At 64.4% G+C, this 16,421-nt stretch overlaps 2 protein-coding genes and 1 long non-coding RNA gene across 9 annotated transcripts in view; 1 reads left to right on the top strand and 2 right to left on the bottom strand.

Annotated features, from left to right (window-relative positions):
• The window catches only part of LOC112549545, a 3,538-nt gene extending 2,263 nt beyond the window's left edge, over positions 1-1,275 (top strand). The window contains exon 2 of the long non-coding RNA XR_003092996.1: positions 279-1,275. This is a non-coding gene — a long non-coding RNA (uncharacterized LOC112549545). The remainder of the gene's footprint in view (positions 1-278) is intronic.
• A 4,553-nt stretch (positions 1,276-5,828) lies between these two features.
• LOC112549540 lies at positions 5,829-6,830 on the bottom strand. The gene has a single exon (XM_025198651.1). It carries the CDS (start codon positions 6,828-6,830, stop codon positions 5,829-5,831), a length of 1,002 nt encoding a protein of 333 aa, XP_025054436.1.
• A 2,815-nt stretch (positions 6,831-9,645) lies between these two features.
• Positions 9,646-16,421, bottom strand: part of FGR (FGR proto-oncogene, Src family tyrosine kinase) — an 11,300-nt gene continuing 4,524 nt past the window's right edge. For 5 of the 7 annotated variants that reach the window (XM_025198706.1, XM_006019227.3, XM_006019226.3 and 2 more), the window contains 11 exons: positions 15,946-16,200; positions 15,657-15,759; positions 15,167-15,265; positions 14,650-14,753; positions 14,387-14,536; positions 13,662-13,826; positions 12,498-12,677; positions 12,179-12,255; positions 11,870-12,023; positions 11,621-11,752; positions 9,703-11,254 (listed from right to left, as the gene is read on the bottom strand). In XM_025198706.1, coding sequence (XP_025054491.1) covers positions 11,046-11,254; positions 11,621-11,752; positions 11,870-12,023; positions 12,179-12,255; positions 12,498-12,677; positions 13,662-13,826; positions 14,387-14,536; positions 14,650-14,753; positions 15,167-15,265; positions 15,657-15,759; positions 15,946-16,189 — 1,617 coding nt within the window. In that variant the 5' untranslated portion in view covers positions 16,190-16,200 and the 3' untranslated portion in view covers positions 9,703-11,045. Of the gene's footprint in view, positions 11,255-11,620; positions 11,753-11,869; positions 12,024-12,178; positions 12,256-12,497; positions 12,678-12,819; positions 12,976-13,661; positions 13,827-14,386; positions 14,537-14,649; positions 14,754-15,166; positions 15,266-15,656; positions 15,760-15,945; positions 16,201-16,421 lie in introns of all 7 variants that reach the window. The other 2 variants (XM_006019229.3, XM_025198709.1) reach the window with 2 other exon arrangements.

Raw genomic sequence — 16,421 nt, 5'->3', positions numbered from 1 at the left:
GCACAGCGCAGGGGATGGGGGTGACACTGGGAGATGTGGGGGTGCATAGGCAGGGCCCCCCACGGCTCCCTCCCCGAGCGCTCCCAGCACAGAAGGAGCTGTCTGGGTTGCGCTGCAAAGGGCGGGTGCAGGAGGTGCCCTTTTGGGGAGCACGGCCCATGTTTTAAGGGCAGTCTTGGGGGTGCTGGCTGTGCCTCTGCGGCTTGTCCAGGGCAGACCGGGGGCAGGGGTGGGCCGAGTTTTGGGCACCCAGGCCGAGCTTTTGCTCTCCCCATCAGTGTCTCGGTAACCCGGGGAAAGCAGCATTTCCTGGGACCTCCGGCAGCCTCCCAGGGGTCTGGCAGAGTTGGAGACAGCTGTCTGGGTCTCCCCACCTTGGCACTAGGAGCTGTACATACACATCATAAAGGCCAACCCCATCCCCAAGCAGCTGATAGTCTAAGCAGGAAAGGCAGGCACGGGATGGAAGGGAAACATGCTCAGAAAAGACAAGTGACTTGCCCAAGCTCATGTGGTAAGGCAGCGGCAGAGCCTGGAATAGACCCCAGGCGTCCTAACGCCCACCCCGCAGCCTGCCCCACGCACCACATTGCCTCCGCCTCTCCAAGGGAGCCGCGCGGCTGCAGGGCTTCCCCTCCACGGATCTCCAAGCGCCGTTGGCTTCCCAGAGGCTCGCCGAGACAATCCAATTAAAACACGTAATTTGACTGAGGTCTGTTGTGACATTTCATTTCCATGAGTGAAGGGTTAACTCCAGGGGATTGCGAAGATCCTGGCACGTTAATCGCACGTGAGTCATCCCTGAAATAAGGCAGGGGTGCGAGATGGAGAGGAAAACTTTGCACCTGGAAATATCAGCCCCCTCCCCACCTACCCAGGGTCACGGGTTTAATTCACACCGAGCCATCAGCACACAAGCAGGACCAAATCCTACTTGCACACGCACGTTTACTCTCAAACTGCCTGGCCCATGGCATCGGCTTCGAACGCTCTTGCTATTTTGGGGACCTCATCCGAATCAATAAGGATTCACCTCTTCCCCTCTCGAGGGCTTCACCCCATCTGAATACGGCACGCCTACACCTGAAGGAACGCCCTGCCCGAGCAGGATGCCCGCTATCGGGGTGCCGTGTCCGGAGAGAAAAGAAGCGGGTGGGAGGAAGAAAAAAAAAAAAGGCCGTGCAGAAAACCTTACATTGCAAGAAGAAGAGGTTTAAATTTTAAAAGATTTATTAATTTAATCTAAAAGCATTAAAAGGTCATGTATTAATCAAAGAGATGCTTAAAACTGTCAAAGTCCTTTGTCGGGTTTGAAGCGCGTCTCGAAAGTTATCATGAAATATATATATCAGCCTGGCACAGGGCTGGGATGAGATGGAGCAAAGCCGGGCACGCTGCGGACCGGGGCCTCGTCTCGGGGCTCCTCAAACCGGGGTGCAGAGCTCCCACGAGGCAGGCGAGCGAGTGAGCGGGCGGGCGGTCCCCCTTCTCCCCCGCGCTCTCCCGAAGGTGCGGGCACGTCTGCGGCCTCCCTCCCGGCGGCCGGCGCTGTGATTGAGTCCCTGCCGTCCCTGGCCCCGGCGCGCCTGGTTCTGCTGTGTCACCGACACGGGTCTCCGTTCCATAAGCAATTAGTCCGAGCTGAATATTTATATGGCGTGGATGTGTGCCTCACAGATTGTGAATAACAATGTGCGGGCCCTGAGCCATTCCTCGGGCCGTAACTCAATAGCGGAGGCCGGAGAATCTATATAAACTGCTCGAGCTGATTTCATCCCCGAAGCCCCTGGGTTGAATTTCACCTTGTCGTGGCTTTCAGCCCACACGGCGGCCTAGCCATAGAGGGGCACGCGTGCGGCTCCAGACCTGCGTGCCGTGAAGGAGACGGCAGTGGCTCCGAGTATGTCGCAACTCCCAGGGAGGGAGGATCTGCCCAGCTCTGCCACTGACTTGCTTGGTGACCTAGGCCAAGTCACTTTACCCTGTGATAAACGTCCCCATGGTGGATGAGGGTCCGATGCATTGCTAGCGGGCAAGGGACTGGAGATGGCTGCGGTGCTAGAGAACAGGGTATTTGCCTACAATTAAATGGCAAAGGGGTTTGAGCTACTCCAACCCCCCAACAGGAGGGGCTGCCTGGGTCCTGAGAGGTCCAGTAATCACCTGCTTTGCATCTTCCCACTTGCACCAACGCCTGTGGTCCCCCGAGTGCCCCCACACAGGAGCTGCCCGGGTCTCCTTCCACCCTGCTGACCAGCCCCTCCTCCCCAGAGAGGCTCTGAAGCCACCAGAGCCAAATTTTCCTCCCACCGCAGCGAGCGGCTGAGGCTGCACTAGAGGTGCAGAGCACGGAGCAGCAGGCAGCATTGGGCCCAGCACGGGCCCATCCCTGCTCCAGGCTCCCGGCGGGAGGTGGGGAACGCAGCAATGCTCTCGTACCCCCAGGATCCAAGCCATGGGGTTGGAGAAGGAACATGGTGACGATGCCCAGGGTCCGCACAGCCTCAGCCCCAGGATGCTGTGCACATCTCTTGCCACCTGCAACCCGGCCAGGACCTCTCCAGCACCGCGGGCACCTGGCTTCTGCCTCCCAACCCTTCTCCACGTGGGGTTTCTCTCCCCGACAAGTGCCTCATCAGCAGCCTTTGCACGAGGTAAGGCCACCATCTAGTGGCTGCCTGGGCCGGCCGGTGCTGCCGGGCTCCCAGGAGCAGTATGCACCCACCCGGCTCCGGGTCCCAGCAGCATCCACCCCAGCCGGGTCCAGGTTCACCGCCGGGATGAGGAAGGAACAAGAACCCAGGCACACCTGCAGCAGGGAGACAGGAGAGGCCGCATGCCTGCAGGTGCCGTGGAGAGAGCGTGTGCTAGGGCGACAGTGTGTGCGCTGCATTTACACCCTTGTATTTCAAGACAGGCCTGCCGGAGCGGTCCCAGGAGATGCACACCTCAGCTGCAGCCACGGGACTGTATATCTAATGTCTTCCTACCCCACGCGGGCTCCCCCGCTGCATCTGATGATGAGAGGCCGGAGCTGTGGTCAGCACACAGGCAGGGTTTTATAGTGCGAGTCATGGCAGTTTTAACTGGAGCTGCCCGCGGGCCTCTGCGAGGGACCAGATGCCGGAGAAGCCGGGGCACGTCTGCATCTGATCCCCGCCCAGGGTCATGGCAACCGAGTCAGAGGAGCGTGCCGATCTGTACCAGGGCTCTGCAAGTCCAGGAGGGGCACGGGCTTGCCCGGGATGCTCCAAGGCCACGTCTGCCTGCACGCAACGGGGACAGAGGAGGGGGAAGAGCCAGGTCAGCGCTGTGCCCCCGGCTGGAAGGACGCACGCCTGGTCTCCTGGCCCAGCTGCTGCGGAGGGAAGTGCCTGCAATGGATGGCCTGCTTCTGGCAGATGTCTCGTGCAGAGCCTGTGCCCTGAAACGGGGCACATCTGACAGCTCTTCTCCGCCCCACGGGAATACGAAGCTGCCAGTTCAGTGGGGCCACGAGCCTGAGAGTTTCACTGGGAAAGCAAACCCTGCACGGGCCCGTTTGACGACATGCCAGGCACGAGTGTCACTGCCGGGGCCCCCCTCTAGCACATGTTGCTGCCCCAGCCTGCTTGGCTGTCTGTCTCCCCTGGACCCAGGCCCCGGGGCGCAGCCTGGGCAGCAAGGAAGCCGCCCTTCCCAGAGGACCAAAAAGGGAAGCAAAAGCAACAGGCACCCTCCGCACGCATGACCTGCGCATGCAGAGCCCATGCATGTGCGCGCACACACACACGCACTCATGCATGCAAACTCACAGACACAAACACACACACGTACTCATGCACACAAACACGCGCACACAGAGTCGTGCAGCTTGGAGGAAACAGGGAGCAGAGCATGACTGTGGCTCTTCAATAAATCACTGCTCCTTCACGTGCCCGTGCTCAGGGCCCAAGTCTGCCTCGACTAGCATCCAGACTCACGGCAGGGCTCGTGGCTGCAGAGAATGGTGGAGGCTGTCTCCAAGGGGCTGAAGCTGTCCATGGTCTACCCTGCCCTGCCATGTCCCAGCCCCACAGCAGTGCCGGGAGGGCAGGCAAGGGGACAGACCGAATGCAGGGCTCGGGGTGTGGGTGTGAAGGCACGTGTCCCCCCAGGGAAGACAGCTTGCATCCCTACCTGTGGTGTCGGGCAAGTCCCAGGCTGGTGCATCCTGGCACGATGTTCTGGTCTCCTGGCATCCAGAAGGATGGCAGACCCCCGCTCGGCCAGGGCAGGCACCCCTGTTCCCAGCCCTAGCTGCCCCGTTCCCCCAGCCCTTGGGGGTGCACGCAAGACCCCCCACCCAGCAGCTGCAGAGCAAGCTCTGCTCCTGCGGCTGCTTCTACCGCCTTTCTGGAGAGCCCCAGCCCCTGCCTTGCCCACCTGCCCACGATTAAACAGGGCCCCTGCCCCCTCCCTGCCCATCCAGGCTTCAATCCAGAGCCAGGCAGGCTTTACAAGGGAAGGGGAAGTCCCAGCCCAGGGGTTCCTTCCTGACCCTGACCGCTTGTGGATGCCCTGAAGCATGGGAGTGGCTTCCTCTGTCCGTGCTGGGCAGGGCATTATCCTGGCCCTCCACTCCCAATCAGGCCACCTCCTACCCCCCAGACCAGCTCCTGCCCCCTCGCTCGGCAAGCTCAGCTCAGGCCCGTCACACCTGAGCTTCCAGTGATCACGGGGCACCGAGGGAGCAGGTGCCCTGCTGAGCAGTGGGATCCCTGGGATGCAGCAGCCTTGTTTCCCCCTGCACGAGGCTGGGGGGTCATGCAACTGCCCACCCCCCTTGGACCCCATGCTAGTGCAGGGAGCCAGCTGGCTGCTAGTGACAAGGAGGTGAGCAGGCCCCGCACCCCCGGCACCGCCAAGTGACTAATCCCCAGCGTGACTCGGTGCCAGCACCGCCGCAGACAGGAGGAAAGAGCCAGACCCGGGGCCCAGCTCCAGCGCCTCGTGATCCAGCCTCGGGCGCCTGCTCCCTGCTGTGACAGGCCATGAAACAGGGAGCCCGAGTGCGAGGTCTGCCGCCTGCCGTCTCACACCGACCCTTGCTCTAGTCTCTTTAGGGGCCGGCGCCAGCCCCTCCGGTGCCCCTGGGCTGTGATGGGGCCCTGGCACCCGAGTTGGCCCCGAGGGCTTGAAAATCTGGAGGGGTGAAAAAACTGCAAGACAGAGCCAGCGGCTCTTGTCCTGCGAGACGTCTCTTGTCCTGGAGAGGCTTTGGGCGCTGCAGCGGGCAAGCTGGACCAGCCTTCCTGGGTGAGACACCTTAGCCCAGCCAAAGCTGCTGGGCTCCACCGGGAATAGGAGGCTGCTGGGCCGTAGTAGGAGCTGCATGGGTCTCGGCTCGTGCATGGGGAGCCACTCACCGCCCTTGCTGCCAGGCTGGGGTACCCAGCAGAGACTGCCTGCATTGCGGGGGACCAGTGGGGGGGTCGAACCCCCGGCAGGAGATGGGTGGCAGCACCGGCAGGAGCCAGCTTGAGCTGGCTGACCGCCTGGGCAGGGCTGAGGCTGCTCAGACCCCAGGAAGCAGCGGGCCAAAAATAGTCTCTGGCCTCCTCCCCCTTGCGCCAGGGGCTGAGCACGGGGACGGAGGGGGCTGGTGAGCTCAGTCTGTCGCCAGCGCAGCCTGCCTCCGGAGAGAAAGCAGCCAGGCTCCCCCCAGCTTGGCCTGGCTGCAGCCCAGCTCCGGCTGCCAGGCGCAGGAGTCTCTCCATCCGCCCCCCGCTCTGGTTCCTCTCCTCGCCTGACGCCCTGCCACCATTTTCCCTTCCCTTCCTCCCCCTGCCCGAAGACAAGCAGCTTTCTCATCTCATCTTGTTCCCATGCAGCTGCCCCCCACAAGCCAGGGGCCACCCCAGCTCTCCGCGAGGGCGTCCTGGCGAGGCCAAGGCTGCTGGCAGGGAGCTGCAATTTGCCAGTGTGGTCAGGGAGGCACGTGACACCCATGACATCTGCAGAGGCCAGTGCCAGGCTGCCCATGCCCCAGCTGTGCCACCCCGGGCTGCTCCTGGGACCATCGTATGGCCCTCTCGGTCACATCCGCCAGGCTGGAAGCAAGTCCAGCCCAGTAACCGCCCCCAACTGGGAGCGTGTGCATGTGTGCAAGATGTGTGTGTGAGCATGTGCATGCAAGATATACCTGAGTGGGTAGGCAGGTGTGTACAAGTATGGGTGTGTGTGTGCGCGCATGTGAGTGTGTGTGTGCATATTACTGCAAGGAGTGTGCCTATGTGTGCATGAGTGTGTGTGCATGCACAAGTTATGTGCATGTGTGCAAGGTGGGTGTGCGTGCATGTGCAGGGCAGGTGAGTGTCTGCACGTGTGCATGCCTGTGCAAGGTGCAAGGCATATCTCCTCCTGCTTTGGCAGGGAGAGGCTGAGCCTGCCAGGGCAAGGCCGAGCGCGCGGGAACCCAGATAGAGACAAGGGGAAGGGTCACCGGAAAGCAGCCGGGAGGAGAGCGGCGGCGAGGTGGGGCTCTCTGCGAGGGGCTGCACGCAGCCATGCCGCCTGCCACGTGCCCCTGCTCCCAAAATAAAGCCTGGCTTGGTCCCTGCACCCCCTGCACAGCTGGAACAAAGGGACTTGCCCAAGGTCACCCAGGTGGTCTGTGGCAGAGCCCGGCTCTCCGGCACCCCAGCCCCATACTGGGCACCCTTGGGGCTGGGCAGCTGTGACTCCAGGGGGGTTTCACCAGCCAGCCTCCTCCCCGGCCCGCTGAGCCCCCGCCTTGAGCCCGTGCGAATAGCCACGCATGGCTCAGAGCTGCTACGGCTGCTGCGTGTCTCCCCACGGCCGCTCAGCATCTCCTGGGCTCGGAGGCAGAAGCAGGGAGCTCCCCGTCACCCCCCATTGCCCCTCAGCCAGCTTGCTCTGCAAGGCCCAGCCCATCCGGGGGGGCTCCCTGCATACCTTGTTTGAGCCCCAGGTCTGCGGTGCCCCGCACCCTGGAAGCCGCCCCGGCTCTATAAATTCCTCGGTGCAACAGGAAACCACCAGCTGCAATTAAAACCTCCCAGCCGGCCGGAGACTTCAAACGGCAGGGCTGAGCCACAAATGGATTCCTGGCCAAGGCCTCTGGGCACTGGGAGGGGCGGCGGGGTCAGAGGTCCTCTTTGTTCCTCCGGGAGGTGATGAGAGACGAGGGGCTCGGGTCTGCCGAGCTTGGCAGGGCTGGGGGGGCGAGGGTGGGCTGGGGCAGGGAGGGAGGCAGGGAGCAGGCAGGGTGCCCGGGAGCTGCCCTTGGGCGCTGACCGCGGTGGGCAACCTCCTCTGCTGGGCACCCAGGCAGCCTGGGGACGTACACCGCATGCCGTGTGCTGTGCATGCTCAGCAAAGAGCAGGGCGTGGATGTGCACACACACACGCCTGTGTACAGCCAGACCCCATGTGCATGAGCAGCACCTCAGCAGGCATAGACGGTGCACACGTGCTTCTGCACAGTGGCATGGCATACCAGCGCCAGTGTGCGCACAGACCCGTGCGACTGCCATGTATGCAGCCTGTTGGCACGTGTGCGCGTGCACAAGTCAGTGGGAGCGTGCTGGCTTGGGTGCGCCTGTCACCACCAAAAGCCCTGGGTTTGGCAGGACCTGGATCTACATTTGCCCACAGCAGGGATCTGTGTGTGTGTGTGTGCATGCATACACATCTCACACCCCTGCATGGGGATGCAGAGACACAGGTGTGTGCAAGGCCTCCTCCCTCCCACAGCCAGCTCTTCCAGCAGCTCCTGCTGCAGCCTGGACCCCCCTCCAGACCAGACTGAGGGTGTTGGGTTGCTCCCCATAGCCAGGCCCTCCTGCCCCCCCACAGCTGGTGACCCCCGACTTCCCCATGCTTGGGAATGAATGAATGGGGCCACAACTGGGCCCGATGCTGCCTTGCTGGGAGCCCTGGCTGCAAAGTGGGGTAGCCCTTTCCCCACCAGCCTCGAGGCAGGGCACCAGGCGCCTCTCTTGGGGCTGGCACAGGTGTCAGTGCCCTGGATCTGCAGAGTGCGGTCTGACACCCAGGCTGTGCTTGGCCCCCCCCACCCCAGTTAACAGCCCCCTGGCCCAGCCTCACCCCACTCCCCTGCCCAAGCTCCCCGCATGGACCCAGCCACGTCCACAATGACCCCCTGCCCTGGTGCAGGGCCGACTGGCTTCACAGCGCTGCATACCAGCCATGTGCTAGACCTCATCCGACCCCAGCCAGGGTAGGTGGGGGCAGGTGGACCTGCAATCAGCCGCGTCCCCAGGGTTGCATGCTCCAGGCTGTGGCTCTCGGATTGCAGCATTCGGTCCTTCTGCACTCGCTAATCCACGCAGCTGAAGAGAGGCCCCGGAGCCCTTTTTCCAAAGGTCTGTTAGCACCTGGAGATCCTAGGGCCTGGCCTGGGAGCCTCATGGCCTGAGCAGCCCGGAGGGGAGCCAGGCTGATCCCAACCTGTGCTCTGCTCCTTATGGAAGATGCCAAGCAGGTGTTAAGCACTGGGGATTGTGGCCAATTGAGGGGGCAGCCACATGGGCTGGTGCCCTCCCATGTCCAGCTCTCACAGACACGGACACAGACACGGAGATGTGTAGCCCGGCAGGGCTGAGCTGTGGGAGGGAAAGCCAACGGGTCTCAGCCTTTGCATGCATCTTGAAGGCACTGGGCCCAGGTCTCAGCAGGTGCAAGCCGGTGCCACGGCCTCGGAAGATGTTTCCACCCAACGCCTGCTCCTGTAGCCCTTCCTGACGCAGCCCAGGGCAGGGAGGGTCTGGGAGCAAGGGAGCCTGTTTAGAGGCATGGAGGGGAACCCCCTGGCTTGCAGGACAGCCGTGTTGGGGTGGAGTGTGAATGTGTGTGCGCCCGTGTTGTGGATGTACAAGTGTGTGTATGCACCTGCATGTGCCTGCTGGTGTGTGCACATGTGATTGTGTGTGCATATGTGTGAGATGACATGTGCATGCATGCACGTGTGTGGATGTCTGCGTGTGACTGGGCACGCATGTCTGCATGCACGCATTTGTGTGTGTATGCATGCATGTGTGTGTACGCAGCTCGCTGCATGCCTGCATGTGACTCCGTGTCAGCCCGGCGCCCCAAACACGCCATGCCGCATCCGTGCCACCTGTCCCCAGGCCCGTCCCCCTCACCCCGTGCCAGCTCCCTTTGCATTGCAGTGCCTGTGTTGCCGAGTCTAAGAAAGACTCCCCCCACCGCAGCACCCCCTGCCCCCCACGCGCCCGCTGGCCGGAGCCGCAGAGCCCAGCTGTCAGGGCAGGCAGGCCCCGCGTGCAGCCGGGGCCGGGGGGTGGCGCGGGACCACATGGCCTCTGCAGATGGCTCGCAGGGATGATTTTTAACACCCTGGCAGCTGGGGGAGGCGAGAGGCGCATGAGTCACTGGCTGTCAAGCGGCGCCCGCTGCCAGAGGAGGAGGCGGCCGCGGCATGAGTGCCAGCTGGGAGGGGGGAAAGGGCAGGGGAGGCAGGGTCCCCCCAGCCCGGCTGCGTTCTCATTCATGTGACGAGCGGTGACGTTCTGGGCCCGGCGGGGAAGGTCACGCTGCCCCGTCCTTGGGCACGGAGAAGGCCGCCAGGCGCTGGGGTGGGGGGTGGTGGCATCCCTCCATCCAGCCCAGCAGCACCCCCTGCTTGGGGAGATGCCCACTTGCCCAGGGGGCTCCCTGGAAACCACCTGAGAGCCGGTCTGCATCTCTCCGAGCCCCCTGCCTTTGGCCTGGGCACGGCTGAGGACCCGCAGGGCACAGCTCTTGGTAGAAAGGTTTATTTTTTTGTATTTACAGAACCCATGTGGAAAAAACCCCAACCCCGGAGGTGCAGCCCCCAGCCCCACTCCTCCACGCAGGGACGGACAGGGCCCCCCAGCCCCATGGGTGCACTGGCGGCAACCTCCATGCCAGGCAGAGGGGCTGGGCTCTCGGGGGGCACAGACCGCTCCAGCCTGGGGGGTCTGAAGGGGACAGGGCTCAGGACTCCCATGGGGGGCACGTGGCTGGGGCCGACTTGCACCCGCATCGCTCCAGCCCCTGGACCATAATGCATAAGGCAATGATAGGGGGAAGGCGACCAGCTATGAAGGCTTAAATCTGGGATCTTTCCCCCAGGGTAAGGTAATTCCTGCCCCCTCCTGCACCCGCCGTGCCAGGCTCCGGCGCATCCCTGGTCCCAGGGGGTGGCGCTGACTGCTCCCCCCGCCCCGAGCAGCAGCATATGGCTTTATCGATTTGGCTCTGGTCAAAGGAAAAGCAACTGAAGCCAGTGATGAGTCCGGGGATGGGGGGAGAGGAGGAGAAACAGAAGTCACATCCCCCCACTGGCCTTCTTCCAGCCCGGACACCCTGGCGAGGGGGTCGGGGGGGGCAGGGTTTGAGTCTTATAAATAATCACCATCATCATAAAAAAGTTATGTACAAAAAGTGTGCAAGCGGCGGGGGGGGGGGGGGGGGCCCCCTGCCAGTGTCTCCCCAGGAGCAGTGCCGTTGCGGCAGAGGGAGCTGGGGAAGGAGCCTTTCGCCCCCACCCCAGGTCCTGCCACCCCCCGGGACCTCCAGGGCAGGGCTGGAGAGGCCACGTGCCCCTGGGCTATCACAGCTTGGAGGTTGGCGAGCTTCTGCCTTCGCCTGGGGGATGCTCCATCCACCCGTGGCCTTTCTCCGTGGCAGGAGGCAGGCCTGCTTCTCCCCAGCCCACCCAGACTGGACGATGCGGGCACTAGCTGTGGGCGCAGCACGTCTGCGAGCCTGGGGAGAGAGCGGGGCTGCCATGTGCCTCCCCCCATGGCTGCTGGGCCTGGTGGGGACGACTTCCCCAGCCCAGCGAGGCAGCGGAGGGCATTGAGGGAGAGAAGAGGGGCACAGCTCCCCCCTCCATAGGAACAGCTCTGTGGGGACCCCTTTGAAATAGGGTGCATTGGTGCCCCCCACCCCTGTGGCCATGGGGGAGGGGAGCTCGGTGGCGGGCGGGGAGTAAAAAAATCCCCAGCAAACCAGGGGGGTGTCCTGGCCCCATGAAGGGTCCTGGCACGGCCTCACTGGTCATCCCCGGGCTGGTACTGGGGCTCGGTGGCGGTGAAGTAGTCCTCGAGGAAGGACTGGAGGTACTCAAAGGTGGGGCGCTCCTCGGGCTCCTTCTTCCAGCACTGCACCATCAGCTCGTGCAGTGAGGACGGGCAGCTGCCCGGGCACTGCATGCGGTATCCTCGCTCCACCTGCTCCAGCACCTCCCGGTTGTTCATGCCTGTGTCATACGTGCCAGGTCAGGCACAGGGGTTGGGGAGTGGTTGGCTCCCCACCCTGCTATCTCCCCCCATGCTGGGAAGGAAACCCAGGAGTCCTGACAGCCAGCCTGCCCGCTGCCGTCTTGTCTCGTGCTCATCACCTCCCAATGCAATAGCACCGCCCCCATTTTACAGATGGAAAACCTGAGGCATGGGCAGAACAGCAATGGAGAAAAGAACCCGGGGTTTTGGGAGCCCAGTCCATCCACCCCCATGCCACAAATAGACCCCAGGTAGCCTGATGCCCAGGCCATGCTCTAACCGCTCACCCCCGCTCTATCCCAGGGCTCCCCAAAGGACCTGGAGGAGGGAGCTGAGAGCCATACCTGGGTAGGGCACGCGGCCCTTGGTGACGAGCTCGGTGAGGAGGATGCCGAAGGACCACACGTCCGACTTGATGGTGAACCGGCCGAAAAGCGCGGCCTCCGGGGCCGTCCACTTGATGGGGAACTTGGCGCCTGCGGGCAGCGACAGGGCTGTGCCAAGGCGGGGGGACAAGCCTCACCCTGCCTCGTGGCTGGATGTGGTGGCTGGGGGTGGAAGGGAGCCCCGCTGTGCCCAGCCCGGGGGCTCACCCTGGCGCGCCGTGTACTCGTCGTCCTCGATGAGGCGGGCCAGCCCAAAGTCGGCGATCTTACACACCAGGTTGTCCCCCACCAGGATGTTGGCGGCGCGCAGGTCCCGGTGGATGTAGTTCATCCGCTCGATGTAGGCCATACCAGCTGCGATCTGGGGCAACGGGGGGAGGAGAGTGAGACCCCTCCTGCAGCCCTCGCCGTGCCTGGGGCTGGCAGGACCTGCCTGGCCCTGGACTGGAAGGAGGAGGAGGAGGGCAGCTCCCAGCCTGAGCCCCCGGGTCATCCTCGTGCCCCTGCCCTGGCTACCTGCGCGGCCATGTCCACCAGCTGCGGCAGCTTCAGGAACCGGCCATCTCCGTCCTTCAGGAAGTCCAGCAAGCTCCCTGCGGGGAGACAGCCTGGCATCAGCCCCTGCCCCCTCAAGACCCCTCGCCCCCTACCCTTGCCAGTCCTCTCTCCTGGTCACTGACCACGAGAGCCCAGCTGAGCAGTGACGGTGTTGCGAGCCTCCTCCCAACAGTGCCCTGCTCCTGCCCGCTCCAGAAACAAGGCATGCAGGATGCTGGATGCCACGGGCATCCCTTGAGTGGTGGTGCCCGGCCCCCGAGGCCATGCCCGTGCTCACCCTGGCTCATGAACTCGGTGACGATGTAGATAGGCTCCTCTGACACCACGGCGTAGAGCTGCACCAGCTTGTCGTGCCGCAGCCGCTTCATGATTTGCGCCTCCTCCAGGAAGGCCTCGGGCGACATGGTGCCCGGCTTCAGCGTCTTCACCGCCACCTTGGTGGTCCCGTTCCAGGTGCCTGGAGCCGGCAGGGTTGGGTCAGGCGGGGGCTCCCAGCACACGCGCGCCCACCCTCTTTGCCCCAGATGAAATGGAGGGCGTACAAGCAGGGAGAACCCTAGCTAATGGGGGTCTCTGGGTATCCCCAGCGCTCGCCTTACCCATCCACACGTCTCCGAAACAGCCCATGCCGAGCTTCTTGTCCAAGGTGATGGAATCCCGCATAATCTCCCAGGCGTCCTTAGCTAGGCCCAGGGTCTGGGGCCGCATATTGGGGCATACCCGGGTTAGTAGATGGCAGAGACCGTCATTGTACTCTGGAGGGGGGGGATGATGGAGGGACAGGGGCTGGAAATGGAATGGATGCAACATGCACGCGCGCAGCCAGCGGGCGCCCGGGCGAGGGAGAGGAGGAGGAGGAGGAAGGCCCCTCGGCCCCGGCTGGTCCCCCCATCACCTGCTCACGGATGCTCGGCCAGGGGCCACCGGGCTGCAGTCTCGGGTTTGGGCACCAGGTGGGGATGCCGGCTTACACTGGGATGCGGGCTTAGCAGGGGTAGGGGACAGGGACGGGGGCACCGGGAGTACCCAGAGCCCCTCACCACGGGCGGCTGCTGCAGAAGCCAGGGTGATCCTGGGGTTCGAGACCCGTGGCCCTGACCCCCAGACTCGCTGGCCTGGCCTGGAGCACGCGGCTTGGAGCAGGTGATGGGGCTTGCGCCCGGGGCAGCACTGAAGCAGACACTGGATCCGAGGGCCAAGCCCCTGCCAAACGGCTGGGACGGGACTGCCCCGTGGCCCACACACCGGAGACCCCCCTGCACCCCCCAGGAAGGCCTGAGCTCCAGCAAACTCATTGCACAGTCTCTGCAGAGCCTGTGGCGTGCCCGCAGCCATGTCCTGGAGCTGCCCAGGCCTGATCCAGTCTCTGCCGTGCTCCCCCACGGGGCTGGGGGCTCTCCCCCGCCTCTCCCAGCCCGGGCCCCAGCGGCCCAGGGCCTACCCATCCAGACTTCCCCAAACTGCCCATTGCCCAGCTTCTTGAGGAGCTGCAGCGACTCGCGGGGGATCTCCCACACGTCTTTGGTTTTGACGGACAGGTCCGCCAGCTTGGGCATCCCCCTGTGGCACGGCACGACCAGGCGGCAGCACAGCCCCGCGGCTCGCTCTTGGGGCACGAGCCGGGCATGGAGAGAGAGGTGAGAGCGCGGACGGAGAGCGGGTTAGAGCCGTGGGTCCTGGGCAGTAAAACGCCTGATGGGGGGCAACCCCCAGGGGGCAGCACCTTCACGGGTGGGTCAGATGCTAGCAGGGGCAATCCTACCAGGCAGCTAGGGTGCTGGGGGGAGCCCCGACACAGGGCTGGGGCCCTGCATCTGCACCTCTGTGCCCCGAGCCCACCATCCCCACTCCTGCCAGGGCCCAGGGAGGTTTTCCTGGCGGTGCAGAGCCAAGGAGGTCACGTGGGATCTGGGCTGCGGGGTTCCCCGTGGCTTCCACCCCAGGGGCTGCACCCTGGGACCCCTCTTTGTGCTGGGGAGTCACAACCAAGGGACACTCCCATGCCTCCAGCTGCTGCACCCGGGGTGGGAGAGGGTGAGAAGAGGGGTCCCTGTGTCTGGTCTCTTCCATCCCAGTGGGGAGCTGGAAGGTGGAGGCACCACGGCACTGCCCCAAAGCCCTACCCCGCCTTGGGGGGCTCCTGGCCTGGGACCCGGACCCCCTCACCGATGTAATGCTGGACCAGCTGCTGCACCGTCTCGAACTGGGCCCGGGTGGTGATGTAATAGCCGCCGTTGTCCAGCTTCCGGATCTTATAGTGCTTCACGTGGTCGCCTTTCGCCTCGTCCCAGTCCCGGATGGACAAGGAGTAGGCACCTGCGGGCACAGCCTCCGGGTCAGGCCAGGAGCTGACCCCCCCCCCAGGGCACCAGCGGGCACCGTTCTCGTGGGGCTCAGGCACAGCCCGCAGACCCTCCCGGGGCTGGTACCTTTGGTGGTCTCGCTCTCCCGGATGAGGAAAGTGCCGCGGGGGTTTCCAGGGCACAGGATCTGCCGCTCCGCATCCTTCCGCCCGATCTTCCCGAAGTACCACCTGTGCGGGGGGACGCGGGGGCAGCTCAGCAGCACCCGGCGGGCACACCACCCCTTGGCACAGAGGGCTGAGAAAGACTGGGGCACCTTGCCTTTGGCGGGCTCCGAGCTGGGATTCGGGACAACCGGGGCTTTGCTACTGGCTTCCCATGCGACCCAGTGCTGTGCGACAGCATCTCACTGCACGTGTCCATGCAGCGCCTGGCGCCACGTGGCACAGACCCTGGTCGGGGTGGGAATAGACAGGCCCTGGGGCTGTGACTTGGGGCAGGGCAGCTCACGGCTAACCCAGCCTCTGGGAATCAGGACACCCGGGTCCTATTGCCTTGACTGGCAGCTCACGGAGGGGACAGAGCTAACCCAGGCTGCACCTAGGAGGTCGGGACCTGCTGCCCCGTGGGCTCTTGTACTCACTCTTCTGCCTGGATGGAGTCCACCGGCGCCACGTAGTTGCTGGGGACGTAGCCCGTGGCCCCCGTGCTCAGGGACCTCGCTTCCCACCAGTCGCCCTCACTGGGGAACAAGAGAGCGGCACGGAGTCGGGCACGGAGGAGAGACAGAAGCAGAGGGACCGTCGGCTCGGCTGGCGGCCCCGTCCCATCCCCGCAGGCTTGCCACCCAGGAGCGGGGCACACGGGCTCTGCTCCCCTTTAGCCACTGCCGTGTTGCCGGCCCCACGCTCGGCGAGCTCAGCCTCGGCACGACCACGTCGGCTTGGGAGCCGCGTGCTGAGACCGGCCAGTTCATGTCACAAGTGACCGAAGCGGCAACGCCAGCTGGGATCGATGCAGCCCCTTGCAACCCATTGATGATGCCTGCCAGCCTGGCACCCCTCTGAGCTGGATGCAGTGCACCAGCTCTGCGCACGGGGGGTGTGGGGCAACCTGGCGCCGAGGGGACTCACGTGTTGTTGATGATGTGGAACTTCTCCCCCTTCAGGAAGGTCAGGTCGTCCTCCGTCCGGGCCTCGTAGTCGTACAGGGCGATGAACAGCGTCACGCCCCCGCCTGTAGGGCACGGGGCAGCCGGTCAGCACCCCGAGACCTGCCTGCCTCTCGGGACTCACGAGGCAGCCCCTACCCCCCGACAGAGCCCTGCCCTAGGGACCCACGCTGCTCCCGGGAGAGCCCGGGGGCTGGAACCAGCCCCTAGTGAGGACGTGCTGGGCGTGGGGGCTCCTGGGGGAGACTGACCTGTGATGCCACCCCCGCGGCCATGCAGGGTGTTGCTGGGGTAGAGGCCGGGCCCCAGGAAGGCGGTGCCGGCGGGCGTGGGGGAGCCGTGGAAGTTGTTGAAGTCGGGGATGCAGCTGAAGCTGGCGGCGGGCTGGGTGGGGTCCGGGTCATAGTGGGTGCTGGGGACCAGGCTGAGCTTGCCATCGCAGCCCTCGCCCTGGGCTTTGCCGGACCCCTTCTTTTTGCACTGCACGCAGCCCATCCTGGGTACAGCTGCAGCCAGGGAGAGAGAGCGCAGGCGTGGGTCTGTGTGCCCCCCGCCCCCCGCCGGTCCAGCCCCTGCTACAGCCTGCCTCCCACCACAGCTCCACCCCACTGACCCCAGTGCCCGAGCCTGCAGGCCCCCTCCCCAACCCAGCAGACAGCCAGGAGCCTGGCACCAGAGAGCACGTGGCCGCACGGGATGGCATGGGTGGGACATGCCGATCGCACGC

The sequence above is a fragment of the Alligator sinensis genome, unplaced genomic scaffold (assembly GCF_000455745.1).
Source record: "Alligator sinensis unplaced genomic scaffold, ASM45574v1 scaffold337_1, whole genome shotgun sequence".
In the NCBI taxonomy this organism is placed as follows: domain Eukaryota; kingdom Metazoa; phylum Chordata; order Crocodylia; family Alligatoridae; genus Alligator; species Alligator sinensis.
The sequence above is the reverse complement of the archived record's forward strand: the minus strand, read 5'-3'. Positions and strand labels throughout refer to the sequence as shown.